The following is a 24,108-nucleotide window of genomic DNA, read 5'->3' on the forward strand; positions in this document are numbered from 1 at the left end:
GCTGAAAACACCCCAACCAGGGAGGGGGAGACTGCTACCATCTGCCTTGCATGCAAGCATCACGTCTCAGCCCCACAGCTGGGCCCTGGACACCATCAGCCAGTATCCAAGGGGTTCCAGTTGAGGACTTGCCCCAAGTCAGGTGTTTTTGCCCTGAGTCTGCACCACTCTGAATTCGGGCCCAGGTTCTGTGTCTGGGCACCTGCCTTGTTCCTGTAACTGAGCCCTGGGCTCAAATCGGGACTGCCATGTTCACTAGCTAAGTGACCCGAGCTGAGTACCTTGCCTCTCAGTCCCTCATGTTACCTGTCAGGAAAATGGAGTGATAACGGTGCCTCCTCCTGCGGGGAATGCTGTGAGAATCAGATCAGAGCATCCAGGCGACTCTTCTCAGCGCCTGGCCTCCAGCATTACCTAGCACTGCCCTTAGCCTGGCTTGTGATGCTGAGCCCTCATCCCACCTCCATGCAGGTGCTCCAGGACCAGGGTCCTGCACACCTGTTCCCACCATGCACCACCCCAAGACCTGAGGCCTGCCCTGCACCCCAGCCCGGGACACATCGTCCACCTGCCCACAGCCATCCGTGACCACACGGGAACCAAAGAGCCAGCAAATATAGGAAAAGAGGTCTCCTCAAGCTGTGTCAGATGGTTAATCAATAAAAACACTACATGGTTTTAGATTTCCTGATGTTTGGGGTACTTGTGGAGGTTTGTAAAATTTGTGATTTTGTAGTGAGTTATTTTCTCATTCTAAGTAAATATTCACTTTCCTAACCAACGTAGTATTCATCATTGAGTATCCTTTTTCTTAAAGGGGGCCTCAGCCCTGCACGAGCCTCGGGCCCCACACGAGCTGGATCCACGCCAAGCCCCGTCCCATCCTCTCCCTCCTTCACCCACCCCAGAGCCCCAGCGCTAACTCATGGCAGCCTCTCCCCAGGGAACTCTTCAGGGCAGAACTTGACTGCAAATGTGTTCCCTCTTCTCCCAAATAGAAACAGGCATTTCTCTTTGGACTGTCAGAGAGACAGGCCGGAGGCTGGCTCTCCTGGACTCACACAGACACCGATGCTTTGGCCGTAGATTTGCATGAGGTGGAGGTGGAGGTTCATAGCTTTCTCCCGCTCCCCTTCTTTCTCTGACAAGATCCACTTTTCCAGAAGCTGTAGGTAGAGTCCAGAACACAGAATTGGGCATTAGAATCTTGGGGTGAGCCCTCCTGGCCAGCTTTTGCCATCCTTGTCCCTCCCTCTCAGACTCTGACTTTCAATGCTTCTATGTGGTTCTAGACACTTCTGGTTTTCTTCCCAGGCCCCTCCATAAAGGGAGAGGAGTCTGTGGGCAGGGAGAGAGCAACCCCAGCATCCTCACCAGGATGGTGCTTGGCTGTTGTGTTTGTCCTGGCTCCAAATGTCTGCCTGCAGATGAAAGGCTGGGAGCACAGCCCGCCCTGCACTCCATTCTAATATTAAAGTTCATTTCAGAGCAAAGACTATTACTATGGATAAACAGGGTCATGTCATCATGATAAAGGGTCAAGAGGACATAATAGTCGTAAACGTTTATGCACCTAATAACATAGCTAAATAATACACAAAGCAAAAACTAATAAACCTGAAAGGAGAAATAAACAAATCCACACTGATAGTCAGAGATTTCAGTACATTTTTCTCAATAATTGATAGAACAAGAAGACAGAGCATCAGAAAGGATATAGAAAACTGGAACAACACTACCAACCAACGGCCTCATTGACATTTAGAAACACTCCACTCAACAACAGCAGAATATTTTTCAAGTGCACATGGAATATTTACCAAGATAGACCATATCTGGGCCACTAAACAAGTCTCAATCAACTTAAAAGGATTTAAAATATTAAAAGTATGTCCTCAGACAATAATGGAGTTAAATTAGAAATCCAGACCAGAAAGATTTGGAAAATCCCAAATATTTGTAAATTTCTAAATAAACTACAGGTCAAAGAAGAAATCAAAAGGGAAATTAAAATGTATTTTGAATTGAAATAAAATTAGAACACAATATATCAAAATTTGTGGGCTACAGTAAAAGAAAAAAAAAAGAACAAAGTCCACGGACTTAAAATCTGCTGATTTCAAGATTTATTATAACATTTCAGTAATCAAGACAGGGTGGCACTGGTGTAAAGACAGATAAACACCTCAGTGGAGCAGAATAAACATCCAGAAATAGACCCACACATACATGGTCACCTTTCAACAAAGGTGCAAAGGTAATTCAGTGGTGAAAGGATAGTCTTTCCAACAAATGGTGCTGAAACAATTGGTTATGCAAAAAGAGTAAAAATAAAATAAAACTTTGATCCATACCTTAGACTATACAAAAATTAACACAAAATGTATCATAGACCTAACTGTAAAACCTGAAACTTCTAGAAGAAAACTTAGTAGAAAATCTTTTTGACCTTAGGTTAGAGGAAGATTTCTTAGATTTGACACCAAAAGCATGATAAATAAAATAAAAAAAGATAAATTAGCCTTTATCAAAATTGAAAACATCTGCTCTTCAAAAGACACTGCAATTAATGAAAAGAGCCACAGGCTAGGAGAAAATAGTTGCAAATCACATGTCTGCTATACATAGTATCCTGAATACATAAAACCTCTAAAGCTCAATAACAAGAAAGCAAACAACCCAATTTTTTAAAACTAGCCAATATCCCTCAAAAACGCCAAGGTTAGAAAGGACAAAGATTGAGGAACTGTTCCAGATTAAAGGAGAATAGAGAGACATAACAACTAAATGCAATTCATTATCTGGATTGGCTCCTGGATTGGGGAGAAAATAGCTATAAAGGCCATTATTGGAACAATTAGTGATAGTTGAATATGGACTGTAGATTTTAACATAGCATTACATCAGAATTCAATTTCCTGGTTTTGATCATTGTGCTGTTGTTACTTAAGAGGATGTTCTCGTTTTTAATGAATGCAACTAACTTTCTCCATGGTTCAAAAGATGTACGAGTATGGAATGAGAGAGAAAAAGAAACTGAAAGAGAAAGAAAATGTGGCAAAATATTAAGAATTGTGACTCTGGATGAATAGTATCTTTATACTATTCTTGCATCATTTCAGCAAATTTGAAATGTTATCAAAATCAAATGACTACAATGATTTTTAATGCACTCCCACTTCCCACAGTCTGGTCTTGAGGCCCGCTACCTGGGAGGAGTGGCCGTCCCTTGCTCCTGGCCCTCTGCTGGGCAACTCACGTGCACCATCTCCTGCAGGCCCCTGGGGTCCAGCTGCCTCTGCATAAGCCCCTCCTGCAGCTGCTCCAGGGCACTCAGGGCATTCACATACAGGGTCTACAGCCAAGAGAAGGGAGAGCTGGGCAGCGAGGAGGGACCCACCCAGCCACCCTCTCATGGGGGTCCATGCCAGGGTTGAGAGGTGTGAGAGAGTCCGATAGCCCATTTATTAACTTCTGCTCAGACTGAGTTGTTTACACCCATCTTTTCATGTAACATACAAGACAACCTTTTAGGAATCTATTTTAGAAAGAAGGAAACTGAACTCCTAGAGCCCGGTTCTCCTGACTCCTTATCCAGGGTCAGGGCCAGGCCCTTGAGGCAGAGATGGCCACCTGTCCATGAAAGATTTGCTCTCCTCTCCACTGTGGCTCTGTGGCTGGGAAACAGCCATGCAGTCAGGGACTACATTTCCCAGGATCCCTTGCTCCTAGGTAGAGCCATGTGACTGCATCTGACCAATGAAAGGAGGGAGAATTGGCTCACAAATTTTCCCTACGTTTTCTCTTCCCCCATGTCCAGGCCCAGTACCCACAGGGACCTTAGGAGTCATTCATTGAAGATGGTGGAGCCTCCGTCAGCCTGGGTTCCTGAATATCTGCATGAAGCAGCTTCATATCCACCCCCATTATTACTTGCATGAGAAATAAACTTTTACCTTGTTAAACTACTGAGACTTCAGGGTTTATCTGTTACTGCAGCTAGCATTACCTTACACTTACCAGTAGAGCCTGATACACTTTGCTGCCCCTAACCACTCACGGGGGTTACAGGAAGGTGTACTCTTGGCTCTGCCCATGTTACTGTAAATTTTCAGGTTCTGACCCAGAAATGAGGTGGCCCAAAGGACCTACCTTCATGGGCTCATTATCCTCTCCTGGGGGTTGGAGAGAAATTACAGCATGTATGCTGATATCCATCAGTTCACTGTTTTCCTCCATGGAGTAGAAAGGCTTCAGTTTGCTGGGGAAAGAAGTGGTGATGAGAGGATTGGTCACTGAGGAGCTGAGTCCCTGCCGCCGCCCTACCCAGTCTGGGCACAGAGGCCTGTCCCAGGATGAGGGACAGGTCAGCCTCCCTGCTTGGGGTCTCCATGGTGCATCCTGGCTGTGCTCTGCCACGCCATCCAGTGACTGTGCCTGTGATCGAGGGGCAGATTCAGGGGTCCAAGGCCACCTCTCGCACTTGTTGCTGGCTCTAAGCCTGTGAGTCTCCTGCTCAGAAACATTCCACTCTTCCTCCCCCACCACAACCATGGAATCTGCCCTCCCAGGATGGTCCTAGTCCAGAACCTTTTAAAGTGTAATCCCTAGACCAGCTGCAGCAGCAGCATCTCAGAGTTTGTTAGCAATGCAAGTTCTATGGCCCTACTCTGCACAGACCTACTGAATCAAACACTCTGGGGGTGGACCCCAGCCATCTGTGTTTTGGTAAGCCCTCCAGGGTGGTAGCGAGCTGACTGGTGCATGCCAGCTCACTCTCTTTCTATCCCCTTCTTCAATGGTTCTCAAGCCTGGGCGTATGTAAGAAACACCTGGAGAGCTTTTTAAGGACCCCCCCCCCTCCAAGGGCCATGACTCAGGGATGCTTATTTAATGTTCTGGGGTGGGGCCAGTGTGTCAGTATTGTTAAGTTACCACTGGTTCTACTGTGCCCCCGGAGTTGAGAGCTGCTATCCTACTTTGGCTTTGGACTTCTGCTCCCTGAAGGTGTCTTGTACTTCACCCTGCTGGGAGGTCCCAACTCCTATCCAAATCCAGTCATTCTGTTTAAGCCCAGGTCAAAAGTCAAATGCCAACTCCTGCACCAAACCCTTCTGATAGCCCCTGTTGTATATACTGAGTTTCATCTTCCCCATTAAAGCCCCATAAAGCCCCATTTCGGGGGTCTTTATTTTTGGTTCACCTGCAAACACTTTCCTTAGTCTGCTCTGACCCATAATTCTATTTATATGTGTTTGTCTTTTCCCCAAGTCCCCGAGAGGCTGGGACTACGTCTTATGTATCTCTGTGTCCCTTTAGTATCCAACACGTAACCGAATGTGAGCTCAGTTGAGACCAGTGAATTTCATTTAAAATCTGCCTATGTGCTGCCTCTTACAGCCAACAGGTGGTTTTGCTATGAGCCTAAGTAATGAACCTTTCCTATAGGCGAAGTTTCCTAAAGATGACCCAACCACCTCAAAGGCTAATTGTATAAATCCATAATTTTCTCTCCCTTTCCCCTGTCATCTAGTAGATGGACGACTCCAGGAAGGCGAGCCTCAGGTTTGACGTCATTTCGTATCAACCATATCAGTAAACAGTGCTCTACTTCTTGGCTGAGTTCAACTCATCTGGAAGGATGCCATCTCCCTGTGATGCTTTCCAGTGTCACCGTTGTGATTTCTTTCTCAAAACATCCCCTAATCGACCAAAGAACAGCCCACCCACCTGTCATTCACCTCCCACTCCAAGGAGAAGCCCCCAACTTGCAATATTGCTGAGAATTATGGAAAGCAGCTGGCTGAAACAGACCCCCATCCTCCAGGCTGGCCCGTTGCCAGGGTTGCTGCCACCCAAAACCCCTGCCACTGAGGCAGTGAAGGGCAAAGGAAGTGAAGGAGTGCCCAGGGGTGGTCTCAGACTTTGCCCCATGCCGGGGGCCCTGGGGAAGTGGGCAGGGCCCCGGCTCACCTCAGGTGCAAGAGGGCTTCCATCGCCATGGTACGCACAGGAGAAAGCAGGTGGTCCGCAGGCTCTGCCTTGATGATCGCCTGCCCGACACGAGCAGGGGTGAGCCCCGGCCACCCAGAGGTCCAGCAAGGCAAGGAGCGGTGGCTTTTGGCCAACAGTAGAGGGGATGGCAGCAGCTCACCCCAGTGTTAGTACAAGGAAGACCTGATGCCTTATATCTTACATCCTTACCTCTCCGCTGTTTTCAGGGTCATCCGGCCCTTGGCATCTTAGGGGGGACAGCGCAATGTGGTGGAAGGAGTGGGGCCAGGATGGGCTCCTGGCTCAGGGCCACGCTTGGCTCCTGTGTGTCCTTGGGCAAACACTTCCCCTGCCTGAGCCCAACCGCCTTCTCTGTAAAACCAGACTCGGGGCCTATTTCACGGGGCCAGGCTGGCGTGACATTACAAGTATGTAGCTCCCAGCTCGGGGCAGAGCCAAGTAAACGTTCACTGCCTCTTGGTGCCTCCTGTTCCACCCACATCCCACTTCCCTCAGGGCCTGCTTCCAGCCCAGCTCGAGCAGTTTCCGGGGAATGAGGCATTAGCAGTGACATGGGGCTGGAGAGGTCTGGGGATGAAGGACACTGGCTGTCCCACAAGCTCCATCATCCTTTGGACAGTTGACATTTTCTACATCTTACAAAAGTCCTGTTTCTGGAAGCTCACTATCTCCTAAGTCTCTCCGTGGAGAAACACAGAGGCTGCAGCTGGGCTGACCCAGTGGACCTCCGTCTATGGCCCCTGAACCAGCCACCTCTGGGCACCGCAGGACCCAGGGTGGCCAGGCTCTTCCATCCTGTTTTCCAAACTGTATCCTGGCTGTGGAACCCTTTATCGGGTACAAAAATCGTTCTTAGAACTCCTACAGTTAAACCAAAGCAGAACTGAGAGAGGGGCTCCCCCGCAGCCCCTTCGTCCCTCATACGTGCTCAGGAACCCTGGAAACCTCTGACCTTTAGACCCCAAAACCATCCAGGACCCCGGAGGCCCCCCCTTGGCTTACCATTATAATACCAGTAAGAGTCGTCTTTTGGGCAAATTGAAAGTCCTCCAAGTCCTTAACGTTTTTGATGGCACTGGTGACCTGCACAACACTCTTCATGAAGGCCATTTTGAGGCAGATGTCCTGTGCCCAGAAGAGGGAAAAGGATCGCACGTTTGCGAGTGAGCCCGCAAAGAGCCTGCGCCGCAGCCCGTGCCCCTGGACTCTTCCCCTGCTCTGAAGAAGGGGTCTAACGTCAGAAGCGCTGAGAGACGGCGGCCTCATTCTGTCCTGCAGCCACATTGACTGGGCATCTGCTATGTGGCAGGGATGCCACCTCCCCTGAGCCTCCCCACGTCTGTGCCTGAGGGCAGCAATGCAGCTCAGTGGTACCTTCAGTGACCGGGGCACTGAGCCCTTTGTCACCAGAGAGGCAGAATAAGTTATTGAGATAAAATAATATATGCCTTTACAACATGGATAAACCTTGAGGATATTATGCTAAGTGAAGGAGCCAGACACAAAAGGACAAATACTGGGGGCCGGCCCGTGGCTCACTTGGAACAGTATGGTACTGATAACACCAAGGCCACAGGTTCGGATCCTATATAGGGATGGCCGGTTTGCTCACTGGCTGAGCGTGGTGCTGACAACACCAAGTCAAGGGTTAAGATCCCCTTACTGGTCATCTTTAAAAGAAAAAAAAAAAGGACAAATACTGTATGATTCCACTTATATGAGGTCCCTGGAGTAGTCAGATTCACAGAGATGGAAAATGGAGTGGTGGGTGCCAGCGGCTGGGGGGAGAAGGGAACAGGAGTCAGTGTTTAATGGAAACTGACTTCCAGTTTTGCAAGATGAAGAATTCTAGAGGTGGATAGTGGTGACATTTGCACAACAGTGTGAATGTACTTAATGCCATTGAACTACACACTTAAAAACGGTTATGATGGTAAATTTCATGTTATGTGTATTTTACCACGACTTTTAAAAATAAAAGTAAAATAATTTTTACTTTATTCTCATGTTTTCTCTTTCCTGCCATTCCAAGAAAGTACTCAGTCCCTTGATATCTCTTTGAAGACAACCCCACTTCTTGTCCCCTGTTAGAGGGCCTGGGTCACATGTCAGGGAGGGCCAGAGGCGAGGCAGAGGGAATGGGAGAGGCTGGGAGAGGTGGGGCTCACCCTGTGACTTCTGGGGACCCACACTCACCCCACCCAGCACTTGGAGGAGGAGCCACCCCCACCTCCCCCGCTTGACCCCAAAGTACAGAGAACAGCACAGATTTGGGCAATGAGCTTCTAAAATTCTGACATCAGGGGGGACTTCTGGGTGGGGATGGGGGTGTCCAGATAATGACAGAGGGTGACACTTCACCAGCCTCACTGAAAGAAGGCATGCCTGGGTCTCAGATGTGGGTCACCTGGCAGCTGCTGGAGTAGTGGTGGATGATCTTAGCAGTGATGGGGCTGTCCACGTGGTTGAGGAGCATCTGGGGGTGGCAGTACGAGGCCACGCAACTGTACATCACCATGAGGGCACTCTTCACAGTCTCCCGCCTCCAGGGGTGGTCCTTCTGTGAGGACAAGGAGAAGGGCAGAGCCACTGGGGAGAGCAGGGGCTGCCCCAGTTGCACATGGGACAGTCTGTGCCCACATGACCAAAGGAGCTGTTCCGTCTGCTGAAGGTGATTCACTGGATGTTTTCTGGATGCCTAGAATGCTCATCCATTTATTCATGCATTTATTCATTCATTCAGCTCATCTTTATTGAGCACCTACTACATGCCAGGCACTGGGCATGTGCTGGAGAGCAAGACAGACCAGGGCCCATGCCCCTGGGAAGCTTTGGTTGAGTGACAGATGCTAGGACCACCCATCAGCTGTGAGCAGGAGCCTCGTGTGGACTCCCCTAAACAGAGGCTGCCTGCACACTCCTTCACACTCCCCCCTGCAGGGCACCTGCTCCGAGCCAGGCACTCATGAGGCTGGAGATCCACAGGAACTGACAGCTTCGGCCCTGCCCTCCTGGTGCTCACACCCTCTGAACAATCTCCACCAAACCCACTGTGGATGGGAAGCAGGGGTGCCCACGCCCCACCAGGCCCTGAGTAGAAATCCAGGTCTCAGGTCCTGCTTTGCAGAGTAGCTGGGGCAGAAGCCTGGGACCCTCTGGATTCTCTCCATCCAAACAACCAGACCCCAAGGCAGGGACCAAGGTTAAGGACAAAGCCTCAGGCCTCGGTGACTCCAGATGGTTCCCACTGGGGACTCAGCCCATGGGACTATCCCCTGTGACGGGGAGGGACAGCCTCCAGATGATGGGACCATGGACTGTCTGGGTCCAAACCCGGGCCCACCACTGACCAGCCGCAGGCCTTTGGACAACTTCAGTATTTTCACCTGTACGAAGTGGGATTACAGGCCCTCCATCCCAGCACCACCGATTCACTGAAGCAGAGCTCCTAACACAGCAGGAAAGCAGCCACACGGCACTACCTGACTAGTGTCTTCAGATGGGACTCTGCCTTCCCAACCAGCACCCCAGGAGCCTTCGCTGCTGGTCTGAGGAACCACCATGAGTAGCAAGAGGCTAGGACGCCTTGACAATATCTGGGGCCTGGAAAGACCCACCTGTATTCCTTAGATGACCCAACAGCAAAAGCTCTGTCATAGGAGGTCTCCGGATCTCAGTCATTTTGGCGACATGAGACACAGAGGAGGAGTTTCCTACTGAGATCTAGTAAGTGCCCTGCTTTGGTGCCAAGAGCACTGTGCTGAGGCCCTGGAGACCTAGATGTGGGGCAAAGGTGCCTTACCCGCCAAGCACCGATCTGCCAGGACTGCTCTGACTCCTGGATCCTCTCCTCAAAGTCATGGAGCACGTTCAGCACTGTCTTCACCTGGCCCCGGGCACACAGGCCAAAGCACAGAATCACGCCCTGCAGGGAGACCCAGCCAGCCAGGGTAAGGGCAGGGGGCAGGGGGCAGGGGCAGAGGAGGACCCCCACCCCCACCCCACACGGGTATGCATACACACACACACACACACACAAGTGCACTGGCACACATGCATGTACACACACACGTATGTAGGGACTTGAACACACATGTCCCCCGAGGGTCCACAGGGGTCTGGTGGACAGGAGGGGACTGCAGGTACCCTCACCTCCCGGTCAAAGTCATTGCTGTAGTCCGTCTTGTACAGCAGCTCCAGCAGCAGCACCTCCACCTTGTTGGCCTCCAGGCCCGTGGCCAAGGTGAAGCCCAAAGCCCGGTACAGAAAGCCCTGGACAGGCAGGAAGGGAGGAAGCAGCTCAGGACACGCTACTCCCACCCTCCAGGGGCGCTGTCATGCACAATTTGCCACATATTCCTCTGGACTTTTTTTTTTTTTTTTAAGTGCAGATATCTATGCATTATGTATATTTTTTAAAATAAGTGCTCAGGTAATTCTAGGGTGTCAGACTGTATAGGGCAGACAGATCATGCATTTAACAGTGGGGGCCAAACTCCTCTCCTACGTAAGTCGAACCAGTGTACACTCCCACCGAGAAATGCAAAAGCGTCAAGTTTCCCAGTTATCAATGAGAGACGGAACATTCTCAGTTTGATGTGTCTCTTTGACTATTAACCGTATCAATCATCTTTCCAGATTCTTGTGATCCATGTTAATTCTTTTCATTTCTGGCTATATTCTTTTCCCTATTTCTACTTTTTTATCTGTAAGAATTTTGTTTATATATTTGGAAACTTGACAGGAACAATCACGTATTACCTGTTTAATCCTCACAATAACTCTATAAGATAAGTATTATTGTTGTATTTACAGATGAGAAAACAAGCAGGAAGTGGTAGAACCAGGATCTAGAACCAAGCCATCATAGTCTGAGGCTCTTATTCTCAACAATTACGTATCACGAGCTCAAGCAGCCGGTCACTCTCAGTGATATGGTCGCCAGTGTCTCCTTTACCTTTTGACTTCCTTCATGGTGATTCTGTTTTGTTACGCGGGAAATTTTGATGTCGGTAAATTTATCTCTTTTCCTTTGTTTTTTGGTTTCTTTTCATGCATATGAAGGCCTATGCAATATTAAGATTATACAAATATTCATTATCACATTCTTACACCGGTTGCATGGTTTTATTTTATTTTGTACACTCAAATCTTTGATCTGTTCTGGAAGGACAAATCCATCCTTAATGTGCTTCTTTTTCGATATGTTCTTAGGCATTCTATTTCATTTTCTCATTCAGATGAACCTGGAAATAATTTTTTCAAATTCTGTAAAATTGTCGAATTTCCACAAACACTCCTTTAAGGAACTTGACTGGGCATAAACTGTATTGTAGACTAATTTGAGAAAAATGGACGCCTTTACAACATTGACACTTTCCATCCAAGAAAAAGAGACCGTGTCCATTTTTTCAGGCTTTCTTTTCGTTTCCCTGCGCACCCACCCCCACATTCTTGCAATCTTCACATCGGTTCCATGTTGCACATATTCAATATTTTATTTGCTTATGTACTTCCCAATGTGTGGTTACTTCAAATGGTATATTTTTTCATTATATTTTATTTATGGTATTATCTGTGCATAGGAAAGATGATGATTTTGCATAGAAATTTTGGGAAAGGACTGGCTCTGTCTACTGGACTTATAAATCTGGAGGCTTCCAGCAGCCGTCTTGCCCCCACCTGAAGGATGCCAGCCTGAGACATGATGAGATGATGAGGTTGATGAGGTTCCTTAAGCTGCTATATCTAATCATGCTTTTCTAAGTTATCTGAGCCAATAAAACCCTTTTTACAAATTTATTTATGGATTTATTTATTTATTTATCTTGCTTAGGTTGATTAGCTATTGTCATATGGTTGAATTGTACGCATTTGCTTATTGCATAATACACACAACTTTCTTTCAAATGGGCCTGAAATTGACATCTCATAAGACCTTACACCTAGGGGGGTGTTTAGTGAATGGAAGACATCTGTTGAACATACTTTGCTGTTTATTACTTTACATACTCCACTATGAACGGTATATATTTGAACAGATGTAATTTTCAGTTGACACCTGTAAAAAATTTTTTAAAAGCATCTTTATTGAGACATAATTCACGTACCATAAAACTCACCCATTTAAATTGTATAAATTCAATGGTATATTCAGAGTCTAAGTTTAGACATCTAAGTTTAGAAGTCTGAGTTCAGAAGATCACACATAATCCTGTGTAAGTTCAGAAGGTTTTTATCACCCCCAAAAGAAACCTTGTACCTGTTTGTGGTCACTCCACATCCCCCCAGCCCCTGGCAACCACTGATCTACTTTCTCTCTCTATGGATTTGCCTATTCTGGACCCTTAACATAAATAGAATCATATAATATGTGAGCCTTTGTGTTCCTTTGCATCTGGCTTCTTTCACTTTGCATAATGTTTTTAAGGCTTATCCTTGTTGTAGCAGGTATCAGTACTTCATTTCTGTTTATGGCCGAATAATATCCTGTTGCACGAATTTACCACATTTTGCTTATCCATTCACCTGTTGATGGACATCTGGGTTGTTTCCGCCTTTTGGCTATTATGAATAGTACGTCTATGAACACTTATGTACAAGTTTTTGGGTGGACACATGTTTTTATTTCTCCTGGGCATATTTCAGTTCTCCTGACCATATACAAAGAGTTTGTAGAAAGATGGAATTAAAGATAATAAGGATCGTTCCATGAACTTTTTGAAATACGGCTAGGAGTGGATTACTAGGTCATACGGTAAGTCCATATTTAACATTCTCAGGAACTGCAAACTGCTTCCTGCAGTGGCTGCTCCATTTTACGTTCCTACCAACCATGTCTGACGGTTCCAGTATCAGCACATCTTTGCCAACACTGGTCACTGCCTGTCTTTTTGATTATCACACATCCTAGTGGATACAAAATGCTATCTCTTTGCGTACCAACCATGTCTGACGGTTCCAGTATCAGCACATCTTTGCCAACACTTGTCACTGCCTGTCTTTTTGATTATCACACATCCTAGTGGATACAAAATGCTATCTCTTTGCGGTTTTGATTCGTCTTTCCCTAAGGGCATTGACATCGAACATTTTTCATTACTTACTAGGCATTTGTGCGTCTTCTTTGAAGAAATGTCTATTCAGATTCTTTGCCCATTTTAATTGACTTATTTGTCTCTCTATGAATGAGTTGTAAAAGCACTATACATATCTAAATACAATTCCCTTATCAGATACATGATTTGCAAACGTTTTTTCCCATTCTGTGTTTTATACTTTTGTAAAAATCTTTTTTACAAAGTCATACACACATGTGATCGTGAACCGGCCTCTGGGGAGTCAGGTGCAAGCAGCTGTATCCAGCCATCCGCCTGGGGCAGGGGTGCGGACAGCTGTGCAGCAGGAGGCAGGCTGCCCCAGAAGTGGGGAGTCCAGCTCCGAACCCCGGCTTGCCCACTCTTTTTTTCCTGGGCCTTTTTTCCCCCTCTGGGTCTAATCTTCACTGCAAAGCTACAAACTGGCAACTCGCTCAGCCTCCTGTGGTTCGGTGTCGTCCCGATTCTTCACTATTTACCAGACCTGTTCAGCATCTCAGTCCTTGCCTGACAAATACTGCTTGCTACCAGCCCACTTCAGGTGGGGGGGAGGTGGGAAGGAGGGGAAGCTGGGGGCTGGAGAAGAGATCCCCAGCTTCAACAAAGCAGTTTCTTAAAGAAAAACAAAACTAAAGAAACACCCTCCCTAAAAACACACACACACAAAAATAAAAAACCTAAGAAAATCACTGGTCTAGACCATCCACCTCTCCTCCCAAGACCCTATACACAGCACCCTCCTCAGAGTCCCCTTTCTGTCCAAACTGCCCTGTCCCTGTGGGGACAAACCTTCTCCAGGGAGGGGCTGTCGAAGCTCTCAATCTGGTTGTTCAGCTCTTTGCTCAGGCGCAGACTCCAGTTGGACCCCCGGGTCTTCTTGAGGGAGTTTCTAAGAAACTGGGGAGGCGGAAGACAGTGGTGGGCAGGGCCAAGGGTCCCCCAGCCCTGATCTCACCTGGGCTCAGGGAATGCTGTGTGACCTTGGGTAGTGACTCAGCCTCTGTGGCCCCCCTTCCCCAAATCTCTAGATCACTCAGTCCACAGAACCCCCATGCAGTGCTAACGTTCTGTGGGTCTGGGGCTGGTGGGAGGGGTGCCGCCCTGCTGCTCTCCCGGGCACTTGGCTCCCTGGGTGGAGGGCTCTCTCAGTTTCCCCGGCTGGTAGACACAGCTATGGACTGCACACCTGTCAAGGCTTCTCTGACAGAAGGAGAACGTGTCTTTTAGGGGCTCCTGGCCACGCTAACCCCACCAGGTGCCCTCCCATCTGTCCCCCTCTTCTCCCCCATCCAAGCCTCTGCACACTGGTCCCCCCTGTACCTGAATGAGCTTGTCTTCCCAGGCCTTCTGATCCCAGGTGAACTCGGTGTGCTCTGTAGGAACATGCCTGGTCACACGTGCTGTGACCTGGGTCGGATTCCTTAGCCTGTCACCCGAGCCTTTCTGTGGATGAGCCCCGCACATGGCATCGCCCCCACCACCTGCCCCAGCACATGCACACACTGGAGGGTCTCTTGGGGGGTGCCGGGCACCTCACCTTCCAGGTAGTGGACCAGCAGCGGGATCTCCAGCTCCCACGTGGCGGCCATGGAGGGCGCGATGCTCTGGCTCAGGATCCTCAGGAGGTTGAGCATGGCTATGCCACGGCCCTCCCCCTTGTAGGGTGACGACATCAGCACCTGGGGGGCCCAAGACTCCAGTGGAGCAGAGCCTGGGCAGCTCGTACCCATCCTGGAGCTCACTGTCCTCACTTATAAAGGGAGGAGTTGGACAACACGTGTGGCTTTCAACAGAGCACGAGGATCTCCAGGGACAGAGAGTCCCTGCCCGAGGGGCAAGCAGGCCATTGGCAGTGTCCCAGGGATGCACTGGGCAGAAGAATCTGGGAGCAGGTCCAGGCCAGGTCTCGGCCATCCAGGCACACTGCCCCTGCCTCTAGCTGAGAGCGACGACAGGCACCGAACACTCTGTCCTGCAGAGCGTCCAGCTCCCGCGTTACCCCCTGGCTTCCTCCTCCCTCTGGGGCCCTGGGAATAGGACCCAAGGGAGAGGTGCACAGGCCACGGCCACCCAGGCCAGGACATTGTGTGGGGGAGCCACTCACCAACAGACGGGCCAGCAGCTTCTGAGGTGCAGGCAGGTCCACTGAGGAAGAAGGAGATGCAGCCCCAGCTGAGGCCGCCTGGCCCAGACCAGGATGTGCCCAGCACCCTCATGTCCCAAAGGGGACTTCATCCAGCATGACCCCACTGCTCCCCAGATGAGGAAGGGCCAGTGCAGGGGACTTTTCTATAAAGAACATCATCATATGACTGATCCTGGAAACGGGGGAGAAGTGTGCCCATGGCCTGCAGTTTAGAAGGTGCTGTTTTCAGACAATGGCGCTGTGTAGTGGAGACTGGGACTCGCCATGACAACGTTTGTCTCCTGCTGTGAACCTTGGCCCTCCCACCCTCTCCTGTCTCTCATCAGGCTGTGGGAGCCAATGAGCCTGTGAAAAGCAAACCCACAGCACTTGTACGAATGGGCAAAGGAGGAGCCAGGCCTGCTGAGAGGGTGCAGGTGTGGGGGCCCAGGAGAGGACTCAGCCCAGAGTCGGGGTGATAGGAGCAGGAGGAAGGCCTCGGGGGGTCACCCAGCTGGCTCGCTCAGATCAGACCCAGAGAGCAGGCCATCCTGGATCTTAAAAGCCTTCCTAAATCACCTACGTCACCAGCCATGCCCATCCCTGTGAAGCCCCGGGCAGTGAGAGCGGTCCCTTGGAAACAGAGGTGGGAGGGAGGGGACAGGGTGAGCCACGGTAGGTGGGCATAGTTGCTTTTTTGAGAGCCTGGTGGTAACAGTGCCTGCTCCAGGTGGACCACGATGGGGTGGTTTGCAAGGACTTGGATGGCACAGCTCTAGTTCCTCTAGTTGGCTCAGAGAGGCCAGACAGAGCAGAGGCCCTGAAGGGCTCACCTGGAGAGAGGCTGGGCCAGGATCTCTGCAGGGTGGGATCTGGGCTGGGGGGTCTCAGCTGGGGGGATGGGGACATGAGGAGTGAGCTACCAGGTTGGACCTGGCTTTTAGGATTCCAGATGCCTCCAGGAAGAGGGGGTTGTGTGTGAAGGAAGTGCGAGAGTGAACGTTCTGAGACAAGGAACCGCCCACCTGCCTGACCCCCCAGCGGTTGTGGGGAGGCTGCCCACCATGTCTGCTCTTGCCAGCCATGCTGGCCTCCATGTCCTTGCCGTGGAGCTGGTGTTCAGCCAGGTTTGTGAGGCTGATGCAGATGGGAGTCAAGGCCTCCACGTAGTCCGTCTCCATGATGTAGCACAGGAGCCGCACCCAAAAGTCCTGTGGCAGGGGTGGGGGCAGAGAAAGAGGACCCAGGATTAGCAGGAGCATCCTGTGGCCATCCAGCCCATGTCGGCCCCACCCCCACCTCCCCAGAGCTGTCCCCTGACCCCCTGACAGTCTCAGCCCTGAACTGGCTCTACTGCCAGCCCCCATCTTGGTTGGGGCATCTAAGTGGCACACCCCCCTCCTCCCCAGTGTGGAGAGAGTCAGCCAGTCCCTGCTGTGCCAGGCTTGTGACCTGCTTAACCCCACACCCATTACATCCTCTTCACCCAGGGCCTTCCCTCTGATCCTAAATCCTCCAGCTGTGCACACTGGGCCAGTGACCCAGCTGCACTGGCCAGCTGTGATGGTCAAGTGTATGTGTCACCTTGACTAGGCAAGTACCCAGTCATTAATCTAGGAGTTTCTATGAAGGTGTCTTGTGGATGGCATGAAAGTCCCTAATCCATAAAGGATATTATCCTCTATAACATGGGTGAGTCTCACCTAGTCAATTGAAAGGCCTTAAGAGCAAAAACCAGATTTCCCTGAGAAAGAAGATATTCAGCCTCAACTCTGCACCACCAACTCCTGCCAGAGGTCCTCAGCCTGCCTGTCTGCCCTGCAGGCTTCAGACTTGCCAGCCCCACAATTGCATGAGTCAATTCCTTGAAATAAATCAGACTGTACATACCTTCTCTTGGTCCTGTTTCTCTGGAGAAGACTGCCTGATACAGATTCTTGGACCTGTGTCTCTAGCCCTTCAGAGTTTAAGGTGAGGCTCTTGTGCTACCAACTAACAAGTGCAGTAGCTGACCTGTTCCAGCCACCAGTACTAGAATCCTCCAGCTCCTGGGTTCCCCCAGGGAGGCTGCATGGTGAGCTGGAAAGAGCATTTTAATCCTGATTCTACTGTTTACCAGCTGTGAGTCCTTGAGTCAATTAGTGAGTCCCTCCGAGCTTTAATTATCTACAAAATCAGAGTAATAATAAGAGAGCCTATGTCATAGGGTTGTTGGGATAATTAAATGAAATTGTACATGTCGCACACCCAGTACAGTACCTGCTATGTGGTTGCTCTATGGACTGTAGCTATGATTATTATTCTCACGATTTCTGCAATTAAAATAAGCTGCCACTGAACGTGGAGCATCTAACCCATGACCGCACTTAATAGACGATCATTCCATCCCTGATGCTCTCGTGGTAAATTTTTCCTATCTTATTGCTATGTCACACCTTACTGCAATTAAAAGTTGACACATATGTATTTGTTTCTCTCATAGCCTGTGAACTCCTTGGGATTGTGCTGAGTCCTTCTGGTGAACACTCTCGTGTCTTTCACACAGTATAAACTCACTGAATGTTTGTGGTCTTAAACCGTGACTATCCTCTTTACACACTCACACACACACACATCTGAACTGAAGGGGCTTTAAAGTAGTGGATACATTTCAGGCAATAAGTCAAGCAATATGTATTGAGACCTACTGTGTGCCAGGCACTGCCCTAGCATCCAGGGTTACAGAGATGAAGAGAAGGTTCCCATCAAGCACCAGACTCTGGAACTGGGTCTTGAAGGACAAGAGCTCAGATGATTGGAAGAGGCCCCCAGGCACCCCAGGCAGCGGGAATGGAAGAAGCAAAGGTACAGAATTCTGGGCATGCTTGGTTCCTCTCCCAGCCCTGCGGTGCACACAGGAACCATCACTCCTGCATGGCAGCCCTCTGGGCAGGCAGGGGGGGACTCACTTACTTTGGTCATCCCACTGATGGAAGAGGTTATGATCCTCACGGTGTCCATGGTGACCTTGTGGACCATCTTCTCCTCCAAGTCCCTCTGATAAAAGCTCTCCCGGCGATTTGTCTGGAAGGCAGAAGGGGAGAGTCCCTGCTTTTGGGCTCTCAGGGTCTTGCTGTGGTCTTGGGTGTGGTCTCACTCCTCAGGGGGCATCAGGCCCAAATGCTGGGTCCCCAGTGTGCTCAGAGCTGTGTGTGTGTCTGCTGCTTGTAGGGCTGCACATATCTTCACCTGCAGGTTAACCATGTGTCTATGCACCTACGTCACGAACACATACACAGGCTCAAACACAGGTACACCGAGTGACATTCTGTCCTCAACGCTTTGGAAACCATTTCCAAAGTCCAGCATCTCTCAGTCTGCATGTTGGGGCCACTCACCAATTTGTAGGTGGATAAGGTCAGCTGCACAGACACGTACTTCAACCCCCAACCTTTGATCCTGTCTTGATAGCCAGACAGAGCCAACTGGCCAATGATGCGGAGAATAGCCATTCTTACCTGAGGGGACAAGGCACAGACATGCTGGGGTTGAGGAGCTCCAGGGCCAGGGCTTGACATCCAGCACCTAATCCTGTGACATGAGACAGCTAGGGATTGGAGGTGCTCTGAACTGGTAGGGGCTTAGGGGCCACTCTGTCTACCATGTCCTGCCTCATGCAGGGGTTCCCCCTCACTTTCAGAGCCAGGAGACTCCCCTCTAATGTAGGCTTCTCCTTCTTAGCAGCCTTGGGGGGAAACCCATCTCCTATCCTGGGCTCCTTGGACCCACTGTGGTCAGACTCACAGACGACAGCCTACAAGCACTGAAGGGAGCTCTGCCTCAGTCTTCAGCCCAAACCCCAATCTCCTCCCCCACTTTCCTCAAAACCACGGTGCAAACCCTCCCTATCCTGCACCATCCCTCCCTGGAACCAGAGCTGCACTCCGAGTTGGCCCAGTTGGCCGTGGCTGCCCTGGAGCCTGGATTTCAGCCTTCTGGGTTGGCAGGGGGAGGAAGGGTGTCTCCCTCAGTCACTTTTCACACTAAGTCCTCACAAAGCCCATGAGCACTAGCGGCTGCAGCTGGAGCTGGCCGTGCTCAGCCTCTCTTCATCCCAGGTGGTGGTGGGAGGCAGCACCTGGAAACTCCAGGTCCTGGGCAAGAGCTAGGGTCTCGTGAGCAGAACTGCAGTTTTTCCTGGCCTCCCCTCCTCCAGCCCTCCTCGGGATGGGACAGGAGGCTGGGTTTCTACCAAAGGCCTCCTGGAGTGGGTGGGCAGCAGGGGTCCCCTGAGGGCCATCCCTCTCCGGGTCTCTGCCCTGTCACCTTGGGCCGCGTGTCAGAGAGGGAGTTCTTGACCACACGGACAGCCAGGCAGATGGTCCTGATATTCATCTTGGGCTCTGAAAGAGGAAAGACCGGTCTGGAGGACTACAGCTAGGGGAGACGGCGGGTGGCTCGTCCCCGTCACAGCCTCCAGGTCTTTCCCCTCTGCTGTGGACTGAATGGTGTCCCCCAAAGTCCATGTATTAGAAACTTAACCTCCACCGTGACAGTGTTAACAGGCTGGGAAGTCCTATTATGATCATTGAAAGGTGGGGCCTTGAGGAGGTGATTAGATTGTGAGGACCCTGCCTAGTGAATGCATTAATGAGTTGATGATTTAATGGTGGTCATGGGCATGGTTCTGAGAGCTTTAAAAGCAGAAGAGGGGGCCGGCCCCATGGCGCACTCGGGAGAGTGCGGCGCTGGGAGCAAAGCAACGCTCCCACAGTGGGTTCGGATCCTATATAGGAATGGCCGGTGCGCTCACTGGCTGAGCGCGGGGCGGGCGACACCACACCAAGGGGTGCGATCCCCTTACCGGTCACGAAAAAGACAAAAAAAAAAAAAAGCAGAAGAGGGGGCCGGCCCCATGGCGCACTCGGGCGAGTGCGGCGCTGGGAGCAAAGCAACGCTCCCACAGGGGGTTCGGATCCTATATAGGAATGGCCGGTGCGCTCACTGGCTGAGCGCGGGGCGGGCGACACCACACCAAGGGGTGCGATCCCCTTACCGGTCACGAAAAAGACAAAAAAAAAAAAAAGCAGAAGAGGGGGCCGGCCCCATGGCGCACTCGGGCGAGTGCGGCGCTGGGAGCAAAGCAACGCTCCCACAGGGGGTTCGGATCCTATATAGGAATGGCCGGTGCGCTCACTGGCTGAGCGCGGGGCGGGCGACACCACACCAAGGGGTGCGATCCCCTTACCGGTCACGAAAAAGACAAAAAAAAAAAAAAAAGCAGAAGAGGTGAGGAGTTAGCTCTCTCTCTTACTCCTGCCATATTCACCATGTGATACTGTAGTCACCACCAGGACAAAACCCTCACCAGGTATGTTCCCTGGACTTTGGACCTCCCAGCGTCTGAAACTGCAAGCAATAAGTACTGTTTCCCTACAAATTACTGTTTCTGGTGTTTCTGTTATAAGCGACAGAAGTGGACCAACACAGCCTCCGGCACTGCACGAGCTCAGGGACACTTCTCTTAGGTGCCTCCCTGGCCACCTCCCTCTCCTCTCAACACCACAGCGGCTCCCTTCCCTCTGGTCTGGGGAGCACTGTTTTTACACCTCATTCTCTTGGCCTCTGCTTTGTGTGTGTCTTATCTGAACCCAGGCTGACTCTCCTAGAGGGCAGGGTCCCTGCCTAAGGGCACATTAGTGCTTTGCAGCTGGGAACCCAGCTCCAGGCACGTAGTTGGCAAGCAGAGGCTGCAGAGCCCAGCTGTGCAGAGCGTGGGCCTGGTGCCAGGCTGCCTGGGCTCAAATCCTGGCTCTACCACATCCCAGCTGTGGGACCTTGGGCGGATTACTCAGCCTCTCTGTGCCTCAGTTTCCTCACCTGTAAAGTGTGGATAATAACAGCACCTCCCTCACAGAGCTGCTGGGAGCAGTAAATGAGTTAACACGGTGCCTGGTACACCATAGGGCTACATGAGTGTTTGCTAGTAGCGTAGCTGACAACAGCACACCCAATTAAAAAAGGAGGAAGGTTAAGGGAGGTGAGAAGGAGCCGTGAGCAGGTTCTAGAGGGGCCTGGTACGGAGGAAGGTAGATGAGGAATTCAGGTTGATGCTAGGCTAGAGGCTAAGTGTCACTAAGTCAACACTGGGGTAGGAAAAAGAGGTAATGAGACAGGGAGGAGATAGCAGGTAATCAGGCACTAAGGGAGAATGACACAATTTAGGGTTTTTATCTCCAAGATGGAAACTTTATTTCTGATTGTAAAAATAGTATATTTCTTTGCAAAGTTAAAATAAGAGACAACCACTCTTAATAGGTTACGTATGTCCTTCTAAACCTATTTAGGCATAAATAAACATGGATTACTCTCACATAACTGAGATCATACTATATGTACTGTCCCACACTGTGTTGTTACACTTAATGTATGCAAATATATATATATATAAAGTGTAGATTGACAGTACTCTTTTTGATGGTTGCCTAGTATTTCATTATGCAGATATACTGTCATTTATTCCAGCGATTCCTTGTAAAAAAAAACATTTAGGATGTTTCTAATGCTTTGCTTTTAGCACAATACTATAATGAATGTTTTTGTACGTAAAGTGTAGATTGACATTTAGGATGTTTCTAATGCTTTGCTTTTAGCACAATACTATAATGAATGTTTTTGTACGGTTTCCTCTGGGCAATTATTTCTTTCAGATAATTGACAAAGCGTTGGAGTGCTGAGCCCAAGCTTTGGTTCCCATCCAACTGAGCACCCAGAATCATCTCTCAATTCACACCCCTGTCAATGAAGTCTAAGAGGCTGGCCTCTTGCTACCCTAGACCAGAGACGAATAAAGTATAGTCTCAGGCTAAATCCAATAAAATAAAGCTTTATTGGAACACAGGCATGCTCAGCAGTCTAAGGCCACTTTTTCTCTTTCATGGCAGAGCTGAGTAATTGTCAGACCGTATGGCCTACAAAGCCAAGAATATTTTTACTATCTGGCCCTTTACAGAAAAATGGCTAAGCCAACTCTAGCAATTATCTTTATCATCTCTGTCTGTTGAATAGGTGAAAAGCATCTCATTGTTACTTAAATTTGCATTTCTTTAAGAGAGGGATTCAGTGTCAGTGGAGGGTCCTGCATATACAGGAGCCCAGTTTGTGCACTGCTCAAAGGCGCCTGGTGGCTTAGGGCTGAGTGGGAGCTGCCCCCGCTCTTCTAACCATTGCGTACCTGCAGGGCTGCTTGGTGCCAGCAGCGGGCGCCCTGTTCACATTCACACAAAGGTGCAGTGCGAGGTAGTGCCTCGGTTAGGGACAGGGGTTCCTTTTGGATATCAAGGCCAGGTTTAGAGTTTGAGCTTAAGGATGACAATCGAGTCCATGGGGTTTTAGCGTTGTGCCTGCGTGGTATAGTTAGGCCTTATATCCAACCTTTGGTTTAGCTTTGTAGGTTAGCAGTAGGATACAGTATAACAGTTCGAAGTTCGGACTCAGAGGGTTGGCGGTGGGGACTGTGGGCCACAGTGCTGTTTAGGTTCAAGGTTAGAAAGTGTGAAGCAACCAAGAACTTTGGCTGCCTTGGCCCACCCACTAGTGTCTATTCAAGAGGAACTGGCGGAGGCCCAGAGGGGAGTGAGACCCACCTCCCCGAATCCCTACCTGCCTGCCCCACCTGCTCACCATCTGCGCTCACCACAGCCCTAATCAGAGTCAGAGTCCCCACGCGGATGGCCTCTTTGCTCATCTCCATCTGGCTGAAGAAGAACTTCATCAGCTCCTTGGGGTAGGAGTGAGCTGTGGGGTGGAAGGACCACTGCAGTCATGTCCACCAGGCCCAGGGCAGGCCCAGTGCTCCAAGGGACCAGGACTCCCATAGGCTCCCAGCAGCCCTGGGCACAGGCAGGGAGCACCCTGTCTCAGAGCCTCACCGAGGGCTATGAAGCAGTGCACGATCTCCATCAGGTTCTGGCTGCTGTACTGATGCTGGGCCGGGGCCTTGGTGCACACCTGGGGAGGGGACACGCAGGGGACTGTGCTTGGGGCTGCGTGGACACCACAGTCTCATATCCCAGTGGGATGCAGGAGGCACACAAGTGGGTTGGGGGCCAGGCCACCTCACACAGTCTGCTTCCTGCTGATCCACCCTGAGAAGGCCTTGGCCGGGCAGAGCTGGCTAGACCCACCTGGACATGCAGCTCTGTGAAAATGGTGTGTAGCTGCATTTGGGGGATGGGGGTGTTGGTGATGACTGACACTTCCAGGATCTGCCTCAAGACCTGCAACAGATGGGCAAGTGGTGGCAGGTGACCTACCAACTCAGGGTTTAACTCTAGACCCTCGCTACTCAGCGGGCCTGTTGACCTGTGGTATCAGCATCCCCTGGTTAGAAACACTGACTCTCAGGCCCGGTCATGTCTGGGACCTGCCGAATCTGACTTTGCATTCCAATCAGCCCCCGGTACCCCTGGGCACAGCACAGCTTGGGAAGTGCTGCACTGGGCCACTGAGCACAGCATTTGAGGCCTTTCCCACCTTTCTCTCCTGTTCACCTGGAGGAGAATCCCATTTTTTAGCCAGAATGATCTAACAAATGGCTGCCTACATCAGTCATGCTCATTTCCACTCCTTGCTTTTCTAGCTAAGGACCATGCCTCGTTTGCAGATGAGAGGCTGCCTTATAGTGCATGTCAGCCCCGGCCACACCTCCACTCTGGACCCTGGAACGGCTCCCTCACACCAGGTAAAGGCTGTCATGAGCTGAGTGTGTCCTTGCAAAATCCATAACCACCCAGAACCTCAGAATGTGACCTTATTTGGAAATAGGGTCTTTGCAGATGTAATTAGTTAAGAATCTCAAGATAAGATCCTCTTGGGTTCAGGTTGGGCTTT

At 50.3% G+C, this 24,108-nt stretch overlaps 1 protein-coding gene across 1 annotated transcript in view; it reads right to left on the reverse strand.

Moving 5' to 3' along the window:
- MROH2A (maestro heat-like repeat family member 2A) overlaps positions 1 to 24,108 on the reverse strand; it is a 47,860-nt gene that overhangs the window by 12,422 nt on the left and 11,330 nt on the right. Inside the window, exons 10-28 of the mRNA XM_008572264.1 lie at positions 23,403 to 23,495; positions 23,148 to 23,226; positions 22,900 to 23,013; positions 19,543 to 19,619; positions 18,615 to 18,734; positions 18,190 to 18,300; positions 16,301 to 16,448; positions 15,217 to 15,257; positions 14,650 to 14,791; positions 14,433 to 14,485; positions 13,902 to 14,009; positions 10,168 to 10,287; positions 9,818 to 9,940; positions 8,423 to 8,575; positions 7,018 to 7,140; positions 5,974 to 6,053; positions 4,153 to 4,261; positions 3,260 to 3,355; positions 1,062 to 1,166 (exon numbers count right to left, since the gene is read on the reverse strand). Coding sequence (XP_008570486.1) covers positions 1,062 to 1,166; positions 3,260 to 3,355; positions 4,153 to 4,261; positions 5,974 to 6,053; positions 7,018 to 7,140; positions 8,423 to 8,575; positions 9,818 to 9,940; positions 10,168 to 10,287; positions 13,902 to 14,009; positions 14,433 to 14,485; positions 14,650 to 14,791; positions 15,217 to 15,257; positions 16,301 to 16,448; positions 18,190 to 18,300; positions 18,615 to 18,734; positions 19,543 to 19,619; positions 22,900 to 23,013; positions 23,148 to 23,226; positions 23,403 to 23,495 — 1,995 coding nt within the window. The remainder of the gene's footprint in view (positions 1 to 1,061; positions 1,167 to 3,259; positions 3,356 to 4,152; positions 4,262 to 5,973; positions 6,054 to 7,017; positions 7,141 to 8,422; positions 8,576 to 9,817; positions 9,941 to 10,167; positions 10,288 to 13,901; positions 14,010 to 14,432; positions 14,486 to 14,649; positions 14,792 to 15,216; positions 15,258 to 16,300; positions 16,449 to 18,189; positions 18,301 to 18,614; positions 18,735 to 19,542; positions 19,620 to 22,899; positions 23,014 to 23,147; positions 23,227 to 23,402; positions 23,496 to 24,108) is intronic.

Source organism: Galeopterus variegatus, unplaced genomic scaffold, assembly GCF_000696425.1.
Source record: "Galeopterus variegatus unplaced genomic scaffold, G_variegatus-3.0.2 Scaffold769, whole genome shotgun sequence".
NCBI classification, from domain to species: Eukaryota; Metazoa; Chordata; class Mammalia; order Dermoptera; family Cynocephalidae; genus Galeopterus; species Galeopterus variegatus.